A 19548-nucleotide genomic window follows, 5' to 3' on the forward strand; every position below is an offset into this window, starting at 1 on the left:
GGCCTACATTTAGTGCTTACAAGACTCATACATTCCCCGTTCGAGCCTTTACATTCCTATCACTTAACAGTCTAGCATGGGAACTTCTTTCCCTCGTAGTCATCACTTCTGCCAACAGGGTCAGTGAGTTACACACCTTGTTGCATACTCACCCGACCCTGCGTTCCTCCATGACAGAGTGGTCCTACGTACTCACTCTTATTCTTCTTAAAGGTAGACCCAGCCTCTTACCTTATTCAGAATATACTCTGCCCACTTTTTCCCAACACCTCTCACCAAGGCGAGAGGGTTTTCCACTTCTTGGACTGTTAAGAGTGCACGTGCATTCTGTCTAGACCGCACTACACTCCATAGGAATTACACCTAACTCTTTCCTTCTTTGACAAAAGATAAGCTGAGAGTTCCAGTGGGCAAATAGACTCTCTCCAACTGACTAGCAGACTATATCGAATTCTGCTATGGTGCACCAGGCCTTCCTCTCTATGGGTGAGTGCAGGCACATTCTATAACGGCCAAGACAACATCAGTACCACACTATCCTGTACCAATTGTCTACATCTGCTAGGCTGCGACATGGAGCTATCTTCACACATTCGCAGCCCCCTACTACTTATCAATGAAAGTCTGTCAAGACTCTGCCTTTGGCCACCCTGTCTTGAAAAGCTTTCTTCCACTATGATCCCCAACTCCTTCCACAACCACCTGCTGTGATGTTAGGCTGCTTCATCATTGCCAATAGCACCATCCGCACGAGTTGTCTGCTGTTGGCCTGTTGTAATACGAGTCAGCCTGTAGCTTGCTAATCATCCATATGTGAGGACTATCATCCTGATTGTCCTGGGATAAAGCAAAATTGCTTACCTGTAATAGGTGTTATCCTAGGACAGCAGGATGTAGTCCTCACGAAACCCACCCGCCACCCCGCGGAGTTGGGTCCGCATATGTTTTTTATTTTTCGCTCGCACTTTTTGTTACAAACGAGACTGAAGGGAGACCCCTGTGGACACAGGGATCATGGTATGCTCAGTGCACTCAGTGTGCCATTCAAAGCTTTTTAGAAACTTTGACAAAGTTTTCAGTGTTCAGGGCTCCCTCCACTGACGTCACCCGTATGTGAGGACTACATCCTACTGTCCTGGGATAACACGTATTACAGGTAAGCAATTTTGCTTAATTACTGCTTTATTCTGGTGTGGTGATTTTATCTGGTCTGTGCTGCCACAAATGAGAGGTTGTCTGGGAAGGGCACAGAGCTGTGGTATAACTGTGACCAGGACTCTGTCTCATCCCCCATTCAGGCTATGAACCCAAAGATAAATCATATTAGTAAATATAATTTTCATTTGGTACTCAGCACTCCAAGCACAAGGGTAATTCATAGTCTGCACCAAGGTGAGAAAAGTAATCCCAACTACAGATATACTTTGCTGGGTTCTGCGTTAGTTGTCATCCAGGCAAAGGATCTCAGAGTCCTTGTGGACAATACCTTGAAAGCTCCAGCTCGGTGTGTGGCTGCAATCAAAAAAGCAAACAGTGTTGTGAATTGTTTGGAAAGAAATAAAGAAGAAAACTGAGAATATCATAAATCCTTTTTTATAGATCCATGGTGTGAGTGCACTTTGAGTATTGTGTGCAGTTCTAGTCTTCCTACCTCAAAAAAGACATTGAATATAGAAAATGTACAGAGGAGGGTGACAAAGGTGATAAAACTTTATGGAGAAAGGCTAAATAGATTAGGGCTTTTTAGCTTAGAAGGGATATGACTGAGATGTATAAAATCTATAATGTAGAAGATGGCACTTATCTTGTTTTTCTTAGGATTTATGAACTTGTTTTATTGTATTTTATTATAAGATTTGTGTAAGTTTTAATTTTTATGATTTATATATTTTGTACACTGTTTTGACTAAACCTGGTTTGGAAAAGCGGTATAGAAACATTTTTAATTAAATGCATGGGATGCAATGGGTAAATGGGAAATAGTTAGTTATCCTTTCAAGCAACACTAGGATTAGGGGACACACTATGAAACTAGCAGCCAGCAGATCTGTCTGTGTATGACTGGGATGGATGACAGGAGGGATGAGTGAGGGGAGGTATATGCTTATTGGAAAATGGAGACGTATATGCAGTTGCAGCACATGCAGTGTTCTTCTTTGTTTTCTTCCAACTGTTTTTCAGTATGTCAATGTTTGGTGCCTGCTTCAGGCTATTATTGGTCTTTTTGTCTTGAGGCTGCTGTAGTTGTGTTTATGCGTTCTCAATAAAAATGATTTTTGAAAAAAAAACTAATGGTAGGAAATGCTTTTTCTCAAACTATGGACATTGTTTCCAGAGGATGTAGTCTAGACACATGTGGGATTTAAGAGGGTTGGACACGTTCTTGAAGGAAAAGTCGATTAAAAAAAAAAAAAATAAATAAAAAATATTGGCCAGGTAGATTTGCGGAAAGCCATTGCTTATCTCTGGGAGTGGATCTGCTGGGTAGTTGTGACCTGGAGTGGTTGCTGCCAAAGACAGTAACATGGTGCCCAGTATGTCAAACTTAAGATTTTATGTCATTCCTGCCCTGGTTCAGATTGAGCTGAAGGCCTAAAGGAACAGAAAGGATTCTTTTGTGCCCATCATGCCCTTAGATCTCAGTTTAGATAGAACTCTGAAATTTTTTAACATTCTATATTAGACTAGATGGACCATTTTGATCTTTATCTGCAGTCATTTATTATGTTAGTATGATAAAAACCCATTTCCTAGCGTGTAGCAGAATGGATTCAGAACCAATGGGTATAGTGTACTCGTGCCAGCAGTTGGAGACGGATCAGATTTCAATCTGACGTCAGCCCTAGTACATATACCCCTGCAGGAAGTGCCGATCCTCGGTTTTTTCTGTCTCCATAGCAGGTAGAAGCTATCTGCACGCTCTGATCAGAGCGTTGGAACCAAATTTAAAGAAGAAAATTCTACTGAAGACGAGCCCCGCTCTCCTGCGGTGATACCCTCGGGTCCCTCCCCCAGTCGAGATTCCCGAGGTGATTTCCGTGATCCCTCGGAGGTGAGCTTCGGTCCGGCGGCTGAATCGCGGCGAGGACTTACAGCCCCGAGCGAGAGCAGTTCGGGCGCGGATGAGAGGCAGTGGGTGCACCCTCAAAAGCGGCGGTGAAGGTAGTTGCCATCTCCCCCCCCCCCCCCCCCCCCCCGCAGCCGGAGACCGCCCGGGTCGAGACCGGGAAGTGCCGGTCTCCGAGGATTGAGGACGAGCGCAGGCCATCAGCCGAAGCCAGCGCCACCGGGTTTATTCGCCCTAGCAGGGCCAGACCCCGTCATTTCCAATGGCCCTCCCACGTGGAAACCCTCAGAGGTAGTCGCCATCTTGCCCGCATGGTCGCCGTCGCCATCTTGACCCTAATCTTGCCGTTCACATCGCCGCCCGGCCGAGCGCACAAAAATTTACATGTGCGCACAAACCTACTTCTGCGTGTAAGTTATATGCACAAGAACCCTTAGACGCATAAGCGGTGCGCGCAAGTCCCGATCGCACGGACTACGCGCACTCAACAACCTGGGATGTGCGCGCGGGTAAAGCGCTCAGATACGTGCGCACGCGGCCAGGCGCTCCAGAATGAAACATGTACGCGCAGGCAACCTCGACACCTCCAATAATGGAAGTAAGATCCCTAGGCCTCTGCTCAGCATGCCACCTCAGGGCCGCCCAGAGCCAGGAAGCCGATGCCTTATGCACCTAATGCGAGGAGGCCCTGGGAGATCCACCACAGGCTCAGGCTCGCCCAGGGCCGGGGACTAGCCCTTCAGGGGGCTCCCAGGGAAGCAGCGCCACTCAATGTGGACCCCTCGTCTATTTCTTGGGTGGAACTCTTCAAGGGGATTCACTCCTTTGTCCGAATGCAAACGGATTCCCGGGCGGACCAACCACATACGTCGCAGGAGGACCCCTATGCTCCAGGCCCCTCAAGACCTAAGCATAGGCCTTTACCTCCAAGTAGTCCCACCTTCGGGGGTACGGACATCTCAGAAGAAGTCTAACCCCTAGAAGGAGAACTCCCCCGGGGACAGAACCCCACCGAACCATGAGACGGTTCTTCACATGGGAGGAGCTCCCGGATCTGGTCTCCTAATGCCTGGTGGAACTGGCGATTCCGGATTCAGAAACTCAGGGTGGATCCCGAGGAGAAGCCATTTCTGGAAGGCCTTTGACAGACCTCCCGTCATGTCACCGACATGGAGGCCTCCATGTCACCGAATGTCGGTGACATGGATGCCTCCATGTCACCGACAATCGGCCTCCATGTCGGTGACTGGAGGCCGAATTGGAGGTTTAAACCACCAATTCGGCCTCCAGTCACGACATGGGACCTGAACTTGGTTTTAACAAGACTCATGCGTTCCCCTTTTGAACCCATAGATTCTTGTGATCTGAAATTTCTCACATGGAAGACTATCTTCCTCATAGCCATTACATCAGCTAGGAGAGTAAGTGAATTACAAGCACTAGTCACATACGAACCTTACACTAGATTTCTACATGACAGGGTGGTTCTCCGCACACATCCAAAATTCCTTCCCAAGGTAGTGACGGAATTTCATCTGAATCAATCCATAATTTTACCCACATTCTTTCCAAGGCCTCATTCTCATCAAGGCGAAAGAGCTTTACACACCTTAAACTGCAAGCGTGCATTGTCTTTCTATATAAACCGCACAGCAGTCTACAGGAATCTAAGCAACTCTTTGTATCTTATGATACAAACAAACCAGGTAAAGCTGTGGGTAAACAGACTTTATCAAACTGGCTAGCAGATTGCATACAGTTTTGTTATGAACAAGCAGGCCTTCCTCTCCAAGGGCGAGTAACGGCACATGCAGTCAGGGCAATGTCAACCTCAGTAGCACACTATCGTTCAGTGCCAATTCTAGACATTTGTAAAGCAGCAACATGGAGTTCTCTTCACACATTTGCAGCTCATTACTGTTTAGATAAAGAAGGAAGACAAGATTCAGCCTATGGACAATCTGTCTTAAAGAACTTGTTTCCAGTATAAACCCAATTCCTTCTACATCCAACCTGCTGTGATTTACGGCTGACTCAGTTCACCAACAATAATTAAAGTTGCTTCATTACACACTGACTCAGCCTTTAGCTTGCTAATCACCCATATGTGAGGACTAGCATCCTACTTGTCCTGGGATAAAGCAAAATTGCTTACCTTGTAATAGGTGTTATCCCAGGACAGCAGGATGTAGTCCTCACAGAACCCACCCGCCACCCTGCGGAGTTGGGCCTCAGACCTTTATTGTTTTTCTTTTTGCTAATGCTTTTTGCTACATACGAGACTGAAGAGAGACACCTGTGGCAGAGAATATCATAGCATGCTGGGCATGCTCAGTGGCCTCTCGAGGCCAGTCAAAAGTTTCTAGAAACTTTGACAGAAAGTTTTCCCGCACTAAGGCTCCGTTCATGACGTCACCCATATGTGAGGATTACATCCTGCTGTCCTGGGATAACACCTATTACAAGGTAAGCAATTTTGCTTTCTCTTTCTCTAAGTAAAACATGGTCCCTCCCCAGTGGTTGTATGTAGGAAATACCACATTCTGGCACTTACCGACAAGTGATTGCCATTTGCGGTAACTTATCTCGTTGCATAGGTAATTGCGATAAACTCCCTTTTCCCATCGCACGCGATATTTACTGTAGTTTGAGAAATCTAGGCCTTAGTTTGTTACACTCTCTACCTAGCTTGTTTGAAGTTAGGTGGAGAGTACATTCTACAAATGAACTTCTCTTGAACCTTTCATCAATTAAAATGACAATCTTCAGTGATGTGAACTTTCCTGGTCATACTGCATACTACGGTATGTATGTAAAAAGATATTGATGCCTATATAAAGGCTCTTCTCCCCCCTGCCACCCCCCCATGCCCGAACTACATATACGATAAAAACCTTTCCCAGTTTACGCGCCTGTGGTGAATTAATCAGCACATGAAGTGAAATATTTATTGCACCTTGCGGAAATTACCTATGTGATGAGGGAGCAAGAAAATTAGCTTAACCATGCCCCTTTTTTATTGCGGGCACTATTTCGGCTGTATTTATAGTACAGGGAGGCCCATGGGAAAAGTAGCCTGCCTCCAATGTACTGGTATTGGAAGCGGGCTACTTTTCCATGGGCCACCTTGTATTTTGATCAATCTAGGGGCTACTTTGGTCATTGTAGGAAGAGTTCTGAGGCTGGGGAACCATGTACTGGGGCTTCTTCCAGACCCCTGTATCAAGAGTTATCATCCTTGATGACTAAATTCTTTTCCCAAGGAGCTGTGAATGCTACCTCCATAACATTAACAGGCCCCAGTTGACAGGTTGTAGAAGGCCTTATCTGGTAATTGAAATTTCAAGACTCTCTGTATTGCAGTAAGTAGTGCTGCCACTGGGCTGGCCCTTTAAGTGAATAAAGAGTATCTGATCTAAGTAACTCTGGGGCTCCTGGAATGAGGACTCTGTCATTAGGGCACACTTATTTTAAGAACATAAGAAAATGCCATACTGGGTCAGACCAAGGGTCCATCAAGCCCAGCATCCTGTTTTCCAACAGTGGCCAATCCAGGCCATAAGAACCTGGCAAGTACCCAAAAACTAAGTCTATTCCATGTAACCATTGCTAATGGCAGTGGCTATTCTCTAAGTGAACTTAATAGCAGGTAATGGACTTCTCCTCCAAGAACTTATCCAATCCTTTTTAAACACAGCTATACTAACTGCACGAACCACATTCTCTGGCAACAAATTCCAGAGTTTAATTGTGCGTTGAGTAAAAAAGAACTTTCTCCGATTAGTTTTAAATGTGCCCCATGCTAACTTCATGGAGTGCCCCCTAGTCTTTCTACTATCCGAAAGAGTAAATAACCGATTCACATCTACCCGTTATAGACCTCTCATGATTTTAAACACCTCTATCATATCCCCCCTCAGTCGTCTCTTCTCCAAGCTGAAGAGTCCTAACCTCTTTAGTCTTTCCTCATAGGGGAGTTGTTCCATTCCCCTTATCATTTTGGTAGCCCTTCTCTGTACCTTCTCCATCGCAATTATATCTTTTTTGAGATGCGGCGACCAGAATTGTACACAGTATTCAAGGTGCGGTCTCACCATGGAGTGATACAGAGGAGAGCTGTAGTTCCAGCAGTGAGGCTTGTGTGCAGGGGTGTAGCTAGGGGTAGATAAGAAGGGCTTCTACTTGGTGCAAGCCAATTTGCCGCACAAAATGACTGTAATGTAATTGTGAGCTAGCAGCGGATGAAAAGTCAGGAAGAATGCAGCTTTTGTCCCCCTGAGAGTGAGAAAAGGAAGGGATTGTATTGGGAGATTAAAGAGAGACAAAAGGAATGGGGCGCAGAGTATAGGGGTGGAAGGAGAGAGGATCAGGAATGGGTGCTAATATAGTTGGTTAAAGATTGCAGTAATTGGTAATGATTGTTAAACCAAGGGATGTGCATAGAAAAAGAAGAAGCTAGGCTTGTTTGGTTGCTATTGTTGGCCCTGTTAACTAGTTTCATTTATTTTCCACAGATGAAGAAAAACAGCGGCCCGATGTGTTCCATGCTTTAAAAAAATGGTAAGATTGATTGTGCATTGTTACTTTAAGAGCTTGTCACCAAGAGTGTCTTGTAACTTGATTTGCAGAGAGGAAAAACATTTCAGTATACAGTTTAGTTTTATGGGACACATGAAGGATTTTTAGCTAGAAAAGATTCCTTTTTCTTGTAGTGGATTCCTACTTCTCATCACAATAAGATGACTACCAGTAGGTAAGAGATCTGGTGTGTGTGGGGGTGGGGTGGTGGTAGTAGGGGGTAGTGTTACCTATTGGATGATCTCTGGGTGATCAAATGCTGATAAATAGTTGGATGCTGGATTGCATAGAAAAGTTTAACCAGCAGCAGTTTAACAATAATGCCTCTCTCTATGATTGGTGAAACAGCTAGAGTAATGTGTCCAGTTCTTTGGGCTGAGGCTGCACCTCCATAATGCTATAGACACAGGGCAGTTCAGGAGAACACTAACAAAGTGGTGCAATCTTTACTGTGTACCCTATGTTATGAGACTTAAGAACCTAAATATACATGCTGGAGAGAAGAGGGATTATGATGAAGGTATTGAGATATTTCAAAGGTATAAATGTTGAGTCGCCCAAAAAGAAGGTTCTAGAACAGGGGTAGGCAACTCCGATCCTTGAGTCCCAAAGACAGGTCAGTTTTCAAGACACTCATAATAAATGTGCATGAGCAAGATTTGCATTCAGTGGAGGCAGTACATGCAAATATCTCATCTCATGCATATTCATTATGGGCATCCTGTTACTAGCACTCCTAAAACAGGAGTAGGCAAATTTGGTCCTGAAGGGATCATGGTAGATGGCTAGACACAGGGGCACCCTAGGGAAACATTTCTTCACAGAAAGGGTAGTGGATATATGGACAGCTTCCTTTTACGTAGATAGTAAGGACAGTCAGTATGAGAATTCAAGAAAGTGTAGGACAAGTGTAAAGTTTTTTTTTTTTTTTTCCTAGTAATACCAGAAAACAAGGTAAAAACATGTTGGCTTATCTAAATAGTTTGACTGAACGTTTAATATATTAGTGGATGAAAGTCAGTTTGGCTCTTTCTGGCAAGGCATAAGTTGTTAGGCTGGCTGTCTCTTCTAGTTATCATTCTTTAGGTGAAGATGCATGATAATATCAAGTTAATATTTCCATAGGAAACTTTCAGCTAGTTAAAGACATAGTCGATGAAGATCCAAATCAGGTCAACCTTGCTAATGTGGATGGTGCATCACCTTTAATGATAGCGGCTGTGACTGGCAAACTGGAGCTTGTGCAACTTCTTGTTGAGAGAAATGCAGACATCAACAAACAGGATAACATCCATGCCTGGACAGCACTAATGCAGGCCACATATCACGGGTAAAATTACCTTGTTTTTGTTCATTCAAATATCAAGATGTGGTGTTTTTCCTGTGTGCTTTTAAGCCACAAAGTCTTTCCTGTTACGTTCTTGTGTCTTGCTTTCTGTGGAGAGAGAAAAGTAAGGAACAGTAAAACTATAGGGAAATGAATGATACAGAAGTGAGTGGGTTTTTTTGTCTACTTGCTCTCTTGGCAGTGAGACAGTTGGTGTTGCAAGTTCATAGTATAAATACCCTCCAGCCATTCAATGATGCTGATTCTTGTTTTATTTGCAACAGCAACTCTTCATTGATGATACAGGGAAAAGATGATATGCCTTACGCTTAGTACAACTACACCTAGTCTTGCATAAATGATAAAGGGGATGGAATGGCTCCCATAAAAGGAAAGGCTAAAAGGATTAGGGTTGTTTAGCTTGGCTGAGGGAGGATATGGTAGAGGTCTAAAAATCATGAGTGGATTACAGTGGGTAAATGTAAATAAGTTATTTATTCCTTAAAAAAATACAAAGACTAGGGGACACATATGAAGTTGGTCGTAGCACATTAAAAACAAATTGGAGAAAATTATTTTTCACTCAGTGTACAAGTAAGCTGTGGAATTAATTACCAGAGGATGTTAAGGCAGTTAGTGTAGCTGGGTTTAAAAAAGGTTTGGACAAGTTCCTGGAGAAGTCCATAAAATGTTACTAACCAAATAAACTCAGGGAATAGCTACTACTTAACACTGTGTGATAGCAGCGTGGGATCTTTTTCCTCTTTGGGATCTTGCCAGGTACTTCTGACCTGGATTGGCCATGGTTGGAAAAAGGATACCTGGCTTGATGGACTCTCAATCTGATCCAATATGGCAACTCTTAAGGTCTTACATATTTAAAGCAGCAGTACTAGCCAGATGCCTTAGATTAGCCTATTTCTTAGCTTTACTGCTTTTTCTTTTGGTCTTACTTGTTTTTTATGCTTTTCTGCTTTCATGTGTAAAAGGTTTCTCTTAGAGCCGATGTAATAAGTGTGCCCAGCCTAGCATACAGGTTAATGAGGATTTTGGATGTACATCCATAACCCCTGATGCAGTAAGGAGATCACCGCTTCCAAAATTCGAGACCAAACAAAGGCGTAGTTAATAGCGCTCATCACATGTAAATGCCATGTAAATGAGGCTATTAGCTATTGCCCCACGATGCAAAAAATCGTACATTTTTTAACCTATCAGATTTTACACCTGTCCTGGAGCAGGCATAAAGTCTTGCTGTGCATCAAGTATCTACTTAAAAACAGCCCCCTAGTACATATATATACATATATATATATTTTTTTTAATCGGAGATGGGTCGAGATCACATTGGATCAGTTGGGCCTGGAGGTGATACGAGAAGGATATGCGCTGTTACCTTTGCCAATGGCGTCGGGGCTCCGTCCCCGATGTCGACTGTCCGGCCCCGTGCCGTTTCGAAGGGCCTCAGGCTCCCCTCCCCGATGGCGACACAAAGACGCATCCAATGAGGAGTTCCTCCCCTAATGACGTCGGGGGTTTTCCCCCTCGATGCGGGCAGCCAATCCTCGTGCGCCCGGGGTTGGGCCACGCCCCCTGTTTCGTCAGACGCCGACCGGGGCTCAGTTTGCGCGGGAGATTGGCTTTTTAAGCAGAGCCTTCTCCCACGCTCACTGCTTCGGCCACTACAGTGTGTGTTGTGGTTTTGCTGCTGACTTCTATTTTGTGTTTCTTGATTACCGGACCTTGGACTGCCTACGGACTCCTGCTTTGCTGCCTGCCTGGAATTTGGATTGTTTCACGGATTGCCCTGCTCTGCTGCCTGCCCTGATCTTGGACTGCCTCACGCATTACCCTGCTCTGCTGCCTGCCCGGAACTTGGACTGCCTCACGGATTACCCTGCTCTGCTGCCTGCCCGGAACTTGGACTGTTTCTCGGATTGCCCTACTCTGCTGCCTGCCCTGATCTTGGACTGCCTTACGGATTACCCTGCTCTGCTACCTGCCCGGATTTTGGACTGTCTTCATTCCATTCCAAAGAACACTCCTGCATATGAGGTAAACGCACTTCGATCTGGTTCCACTTTATCCGCGTAACATGCGCTAGAGTTTTGTAGTGTTCCTCAGATTGTGTTCATGGTGTCTCCCTGTCTACACTGATAAGGCTTCTCAGTATGGGGCTGTGACTTCAGTTCCAACATCTTAAAGTATGGGTCGATATTCCATTTACTTTTGTGCCCAAGAAGAAGGGCTCCTTTTCTCATCCTGGATCTCAAAGGGGTCAACCGTCATTTGCAGGTGACTCATTTTCGCCGTGTAGTCGGGGGAATTTCTGACCACCTTGGATCTGTCCGAGGTGTACCTCCATATTCCCATCCGATTGGAGCACCAGTGTCTTCTGCATTTAGCGATGTTGGGGTCCCATTATTAGTTTTGGGTGTTGCCTTTTGGTTTGGCCACCTTACCCAGAACCTTTTCCAAAGCTGTGATGGTGGCAGAGTTGAGAGATGATGGGATTCTAGTATTTGGACGACTGGTTAATTTGGGCCAAGTCTCTGGAAGTGAGCCAACTGGTGACCCACATGGTGATCTCCCTGTTGCAAAAGCTTGGTTCGGTGGTAAACCTAGCCAAGAGCAGTCTTCAGTCATTGGAGTATCTGGGTGCTCGATTCGATACGAGGGAGAGCAAAGTTTTCTTGCCAGAAGCTCATATTCAGAAATTGATGACACAGGTGCGTCTCTTGGTGAACCCTATATGCCCGACAGTAATGCCGTGGGCGAGGGCGCACATATGTCCTCTTCAGCGCTCCCTGCTGTCGCGCTGGATCCCGCAGTCTCGGGACTACTTGATTTATCTCTACCTGCTGATGGAAGTCTGTTCTCACCTCCAGTGGTGGTTGCAAGCAAATCATTTGAGAGAGGAAGTTTCCCTGACATGGCCTCGCCGGACTGGTTGGTACTCGCCTTTCAGAGAACTCGACCTTTCAGTAGGTTTCAATCCTTTAGTCCTAGACAGCCAGACATGGTGCGGGCTTGGGTAGAGGAACCTCCTGAGTCTCCCAATGAAGGTTTGAAAACCCACTCTCGGAACAAGAGATTGGGAACGCCTCTCTCTGTTCTATCTGAGGTAGGTCAAAATCACTTCAAACCAGTGGCTCATGGAGATAAGAGAGGTATATGCGCTGGAGTTTTTCAGTGTTCCTCTGGACATGTTCATGGTATCTCCTTGCTATTTTCCGCAGAAGAAATAGGCAGTGGAATGTACATTGTCAAGGCTCTTCAGTCTGAGGGTTGAGGTTACAGTTCCCCATCTCAAGAAAATACATGTCTACATTCCGTTTATTTCGTTGTGCCCAAGCAGGAGGGATCTTTTCGTCCCATCCTGGATCTCAAAGGGGTCATCCATCATTTGTGGGTGACTCATTTTCGCATGGAAACATTGTGCTCAGTGATAATGGCCGGGGCAGTTGGTGGAATTTCTGACCTCCTTAGATCTGTAAGAGACGTACTTGCATATTTCCATCCAACTAGAGCACCAACGTTTTCTGTGATTCGCAATTTTGGGAAGCCATTATCAGTTTCAGGCACTGCCTTTTGGTCTGGCCACCACAAACAACTTTTTCCAAGGTTTTGGTGGTGGTGGTGGCAGCAGCAGAGTTGAGAGAGGATGGGATCCTGGTACACCCATACTTGGATGACTAGCTGTTTCGGGCCAGGTCTCTGAAAGAGAGCTGCCTGGTGACCTGCAAGGAGATAATCTCCCTGTTGCAGGAACTCAGTTGGGTGGCGAATCTGGCCAAGAGCAGTCTTGAACCCAACAAAATCGTGTGTGTATATGTATGTATGTGTGTGTGTGTATATATGTGTGTGTGTGTGTGTGTATATATATGTATGTATATATACATATTCAGAAATTGGCGCAGGTGCGTCTGTTGATGAACATTATACACCTGACAGTATGGTTCTATCTGCAAGTACTGGGTTTGATAATGGCAACCCTGGAAGTGGTGCCATGGGCGCAGGAGCATATGCGTCCTCTTTAGTGCTCCCTGCTGTCTCGGAGACCACGGTCTCAGGACTATTCAGTTCTGTTCTCAACTACAAGCAGATAATCTAAGAAAGGGAGTTGCTCTAAAATCACCAGAATGGTTAGTAATCGTGACAAGTGTGAGCCTTCAGGCTTGGGGAGTTCACTGTCTGGTACTAACTGTGCAAAGGCGCTGGAGTGCAGCAGAGTCTCTCTGGGACACACATTGGCTGTTGCAGGGTCGAACAGTCTGGATGATGACAGACAATGGAACAACAGTGGTTTACATCAATAGACAGGGAGGAACCAAGAGCCAGCAAGTGTCAAAGGAAGTAGACCAACTTATGGTATGGGTGGAAGTGCATCTTTAGGAGATCTCAGCTTTGCACGTTATAGGAAACACCAATATAAAAGCAGACTATCTCAGCAGGGAGGTGCTGAACCCAAGAGAATGGGTGTTGTCAAACAAGGAGTTTCAGCTGATAGTGGATCACAGGGGTCTTCTGTTAGTAGACCTGCTGGTGACTTTTCACAGTGTGAAAGTTCCTCGATTCTTCAGTTGCAGGAGAGATCCAAAACCCTTGGGTACTGATGCTCTCATGCAAAAATGGCCGTCGAACAAGCTGCTGTATGCCTTTCCCCCATGGCCCATGTTTGGTAGAAAAGTTCAGAGAGTCACAGAGACGGTGCTTTTGGTGGCACCAGATTGGCCCAGGAGACTATGGTATATGGATTTATGAAGGCTTCTGGTAGACTTCCACTCTCCGGTTTCTGGCAGGAACCTGTTCTTTATGAAGATCCGACTTGATTTTGTCTTACGGTATGGCCCTTGAGAGGGCTCGCTTGCTGAAGCATGGATCTTCTACTGCGGTGGTTGCCACCATGCTACGAGCGAGAAAGTTCTCCACTTCCTTAGCCTACATATGGGTTTGGTTTGAGTCTTTGAGGCTTGGTGTGAGGATCAAGGTGTTCTTCCTCATTGGATTAAGATTCTGCTCATTTTGGAATTTTTGCAGTATGGATTGAATAAAGGGTTGACTAGGTGGTTCCTTGTCAGTTCATCCAGATGTGGCCCATTACTTAAAGAAGTGAAACATTTTCGTCCTCCCTTGTGGTTACTGATGCCCTTGTGGAGTCTCGAACTGGTTTTGGATTTCTTAGCGGACCCTACATTTAGATTGATGTGTACCCTTTCCTTGCGGTTACTGACCTTGAAAACCTGTTTCTTGTGGAGATTTTTTGCCCATCGAATTTCCGAGCTGCAGGGCTTGTCTTGCCAGGAGCCGTTCCTTCGAGTGACTACAGGGGTGATACAGCTGTGTACTGTTCCTTCTGTTTCGCTAAAAGTGGTCTCAGATTCTCACTTGAATTAGTCCATTTCCCTGCTGTCTCTATAAGAACATGCCATACTGGGTCAGGCCAAGCATCCTGTTTCCAACAGTAGCCAATCCAGGCCATAAGAACCTGGCAAGTACCCAAAAACTAAGTCTATTCTATGTTACCGTTGCTAGTAATAGCAATGGTTATTATCTAAGTCAACTTAATTAATAGCAGTAATGGACTTATTCTCCAAGAACTTATGCAATCCTTTTTTAAACACAGCTATACTAACTGCTCTAACCATATCTTCTGGCAACAAATTCCAGAGTTTAATTGTGCGTTGAGTAAAAAAGAACTTTCTCTGATTAGTTTTAAATGTGCCACATGCTAACTTCATGGAGTGCCCCCTAGTCTTTCTACTATCCGAAAGAGTAAATAACCGGTTCACATCTACCCGTTCTAGACCTCTCATGATTTTAAACACCTCTATCATATCCCCCCTCAGTCGTCTCTTCTCCAAGCTGAAAAGTCCTAACCTCTTTAGTCTTTCCTCATAGGGGAGCTGTTCCATTCCCCTTATTTTGGTAGTCCTTCTCTGTACCTTCTCCATCGCAATTATATCTTTTTTGAGATGCGGCGACAGACCTGCACACAGTATTCAAGGTGTAGTCTCACCATGGAGCGATACAGAGGCATTATGACATTTCCGTTTTATTCACCATTCTCTTTCTAATAATTCCCAACATTCTGTTTGCTTTTTTGGCTGCCGCAGCACACTGAACTGACGATTTCAATGTGTTATCCATTATGACGCCTAGATCTTTCTTGGGTAGTAGCACCTAATATGGAACCTAAACATTGTGTAACTGTAGCATGGGTTATTTTTCCCTATATGCATCACCCTGCACTTGTCCACATTAAATTTCATCTGCCATTTTGATGCCCAATTTTCCAGCCTCACATGTTCTTCATGCAATTTATCACAATCTGCTTGTGATTTAACTACTCTGAACAATTTTGTATCATCTGCAAATTTGATTACCTCACTTGTCGTATTTCTTTCCAGATCATTTATAAATATATTGAAAAGGTCCCAATACAGATCCCTGAGGCACTCCACTGCCCACACCCTTCCACTGAGAAAATTGTCCATTTAATCCTACTCTCTGTTTCCTGTCTTTTAGCCAGTTTGTAATCCACGAAAGGACATCACCACCTATCCCATGACTTTTTATTTTTCCTAGAAGCCTTTCATGAGGAACTTTTTTCAAATGCCTTCTGAAAATCCAAGTACACTACATCTACAGGTTCACCTTTATCCACATGTTTATTAACTCCTTCAAAAACGTGAAGCAGATTTGTGAGGCAAGACTTGCCTTGGGTAAAGCCATGCTGACTTAGTTCCAATAAACCATGTCTTTCTATATGTTCTATGATTTTGATGTTTAGAATACTTTCCACTATTTTTCCTGGCACTGAAGTCAAGCTAACCGGTCTGTAGTTTCCCGGATTGTCCCTCGAGCCCTTTTTAAATATGGGGGTTACATTAGCTATTCTCCAATCTTCAGGTACAATGGATGATTTTAATGACAGGTTACAAATTTTTACTAAAAGGTCTGAAATTTCATTTTTTTAGTTCCTTCAGAACTCTGGGGAGTATACCATCCGGTCCAGGAGATTTACTACTCTTCAGTTTGTCAATCAGGTCTACCACATCTTCTAGGTTCACCTTGATTTGGTTCAGTCCATCTGAATCATTACCCGTGTGAACCTTTTCCAGTATGGGTACCTCTCCAACATCCTCTTCAGTAAACACCGAAGAAAAGAAATCATTTAATCTTTCGGCGATGGCCTTATCTTCTCTAAGAGCCCCTTTAATCCCTCGATCATCTAACGGTCCAGCTGACTCCCTCACAGGCTTTCTGCTTCGGATATATTTAAAAACGTTTTTACTGTGAGTTTTTGCCTCTACGGCCAACTTCTTTTCAAATTCTCTCATAGCCTGTCTTATCAGTGTCTTACATTAACTTGCCAACGTTTATGTAATGTTGTGTTGGATCCTTCTTCCAATTTTTGATTGAAGATCTTTTGGCTAAAATAGCTTCTTTCACCTCCCCTTTTAACCATGCCTGTAATTGTTTTGCCTTCTTTCCACCTTTCTTAATGTGTGGAATACATTTGGATTGTGCTTCTAGGATGGCATTTTTTAACAATGACCACGCCTCTTGCACACTTTTTACTTTTGTAGCTGCTTCTTTCAGTTTTTTTTCTAACCATTTTTCTCATTTTATCAAAGTTTCCCTTTTGAAAGTTTAGCACATGAGCCGTGGATTTGCTTACTGTCCCCCTTCCAGTCATTAATTCAAATTTGATCATATTATGATCACTATTGCCAAGTGGCCCCACCACTGTCACCTCTCACCAAATCCTGTTCTCCACTGAGAATTAGATCTAAAATTGCTCCCTCTCTTGTCGGTTCCTGAACCAATTGCTCCATAAAGCTATCATTTATTCCATCCAGGAACGTTCTCTCTAGCGTGTCCCAATGATACATTTACCCAGTCAATATTGGGGTAATTGAAGTCTCCCATTATTACCGCACTACCAATTTAGTTAGCTTCCCTAATTTCTCTTAGCATTTCACTGTCCGTCTCACCATCTTGACCAGGTGGACTGTAGTATACTCCTATCAGTCTAGTCTTCCCGACACATAAGGGATTTCTATCCATAAAGATTCAATTTTGTATTTAGTCTCATGCAGGATGTTTATCCTGTTGGACTCTATGCCATCCCGGACATAAAGCGCCACACCTCCTCCCGAGTGCTCCTCTCTGTCATTGCGATATAATTTGTACCCCGGTATAGCACTGTCCCATTGGTTATCCTTTCCACCATGTCTCTGAGATGCCAATTAAGTCTGTCATCATTCACTGCTATACATTCTAATTCGCCCATCTTACTTCTTAGACTTCTGGCATTAGCATACAAACATTTCAAAGTTTGTGTTTTGTTTTGTATTTTCATTCTGCTTTTTAATTTATAGGGATAAGTTGGAAATTTTTTTAGCTCAGGTGAGTTTTTAGTTATAGGCACTTGGACTACTTTTCTTATTATTGGAACCCCACTGTCGGGATACCCTAATTCTAATGCATCATTAGTATCCTTTGAAGATACCTTTATCCGAACCATGCACTGCTGAGTGAGTGACTGCTTTCCCTTTTGTTCTAGTTTAAAAAGGAGATAGAGCAGCTTTTAAAGGTTAGCGCCAGCAGTCTGGTTCCACGCTGGTTAAGGTGGAACCCATCCCTTCAGAAGAGACTCCCCCCACCCCCCCCTTTCCCCAAAAGGTTCCCCTGTTCCTAACAAAACTGAATCCCTCTTCCTTGCACCATCGTCTCACCCACGCATTGAGACTCTGGAGCTCTGCCTGCCTCTGGTGACCTGCACTTGGAACAGGGAGCATTTCAGAGAATGCTACCATGGAGGTTCTGGATTTAAGTTGTCTACCTAAGATCCTAAATTTGGCTTCTAGAACCTCCCTCTCACATTTTCCTATGTCGTTGGTGCCCACATGTACCACGACAGCTGGCTCCTCCCCAGCACTGTCTAAAATCCTATGTAGGTGACGCGTGAGGTCCGCCACTTTCGCACCAGGTAGGCATGTTACCAGGCGATCCTCACGCCCACCAGCCACCCAGCTGTCTACATTCCTAATAATCGAATCACCACCTGACGGCAGACCTAACCCTTCCCTCCTGGGCAGTAGCTTGTGGAGATATCCTCGGTACGAAAGGACAGTGCATCACCTGGAGAGCAGGTCCTTGCTACAGGATCCTTTCCTGCTACACCAGGTTGATGCTGTCCAATCATGAGACCACCTTCCTCCAAGGCAGCACCAGGGCTGCCAGTCTGAAGTTGGAACTTGGCTACCATGTCCCTGAAGGTCTCATCTATATACCTCTCTGCTGCCTCAGCTCCTCCAGGTCTGCCACTCTAGCCTCCAGAGATCAGACTCGTTCTCTGAGAGCCAGGATCTCTTTGCATCGCATGCACATGTACAACTTCTCACCGGTGGGTAAAAAAATCATACATGTGACACTTGATGCAAAAGACTGGTAAGCTCCCCTCTTGCTGCTGGACTGCTGCCTTCAGTTTTGATCAGTTCCTAGTTAAGGTTTAGGTTGCTATGGGAGTAGGAATGTGTCTAACGTCCTTTAAATGTATTAGTGAATTTGCTATATGTCTGGTAGTAGCTTACAGGGGTTTGATCAAACTCTCAAAGTTTTTGTTGATGTTGGTTTTTTTTTTTTGTGAAAGTGGCACCTGCCTCTAAATTAAAGGATGAGCTAGGGGTGGTGGGTGGGCAAGGGGTGGGAGGGTTGGGAATTACAGTCTAACTTCAGTTAGTCAGCCAGTGACTCATTGCTCTCTTGATTAACAAATGTTGGTACCTATTCAAAGCAAATCACACTACCTCAACACCTTTCCAAGGTGAGTAACTGAACTGAACTTTTCAATCTTTTTTACTTAAGTATACACTGCTCCTAGCTCATTTCTAGCTTCTGACTACTTTTTTTTTAATACAAACACTCAGTTCTGCTTACTAGCTGCCTTACAGACTTTTAAAAAATAAACACACTACCTACTACTTACTAGCTGCCTTATTGACTATTTAAAAATACAAAGTCTAACTTGTTTATTCACTGCCTTACTGACTATTAAAAGCACAAACATACAAACACACTAAATAATATTCCCAAATAGTTAACTTTGCCTCAGTACTTTAAAAAAACCCAAAATAGACAATGTCCCAAGCAAAAACTTACTGATTCCTTTCAGCCACCAGCAAGGTGATCCTCTCCTCTCCGTGCTCCCACTGGAATGGGAATAGGGAAAGGGATGCGGAGGAATATCGCCTGTTGCGACCCTTGGATGTCAAGAGATATATCGTGAGGTACATGGAGGTTTCTAAACCTTTCTGGAAGATGGATCGCCTGTTTGTCTTCCATGGTGGTTATAAACAGGGTCAGCCGGTTTGCGGGCTAAAATAGCTCTTTGGATTAAGGAAGTAGTTATGGCTGCGTATGTGGATGCCTAGTCACGTTAGGGCTCATTCCACTAGGGTTCAGGCAGTGTCGTGGTCATAAATTAGATTATTTCCCTTTGACATTTGCCGAGCTGTGACATGATCCTCCTTGTACATGTTTTCTAGGTATTATCTGGATGTGCAGG

General features: G+C 44.5%; 1 protein-coding gene across 1 annotated transcript in view; it reads left to right on the forward strand.

Moving 5' to 3' along the window:
* The window catches only part of ANKS6 (ankyrin repeat and sterile alpha motif domain containing 6), a 705076-nt gene that overhangs the window by 38709 nt on the left and 646819 nt on the right, over positions 1 to 19548 (forward strand). The window contains 2 exon segments of the mRNA XM_029589918.1: positions 7582 to 7622; positions 8767 to 8975. Coding sequence (XP_029445778.1) covers positions 7582 to 7622; positions 8767 to 8975 — 250 coding nt within the window.

This window comes from Rhinatrema bivittatum, chromosome 2 (genome assembly GCF_901001135.1).
Source record: "Rhinatrema bivittatum chromosome 2, aRhiBiv1.1, whole genome shotgun sequence".
Classification (NCBI taxonomy): Eukaryota; Metazoa; Chordata; class Amphibia; order Gymnophiona; family Rhinatrematidae; genus Rhinatrema; species Rhinatrema bivittatum.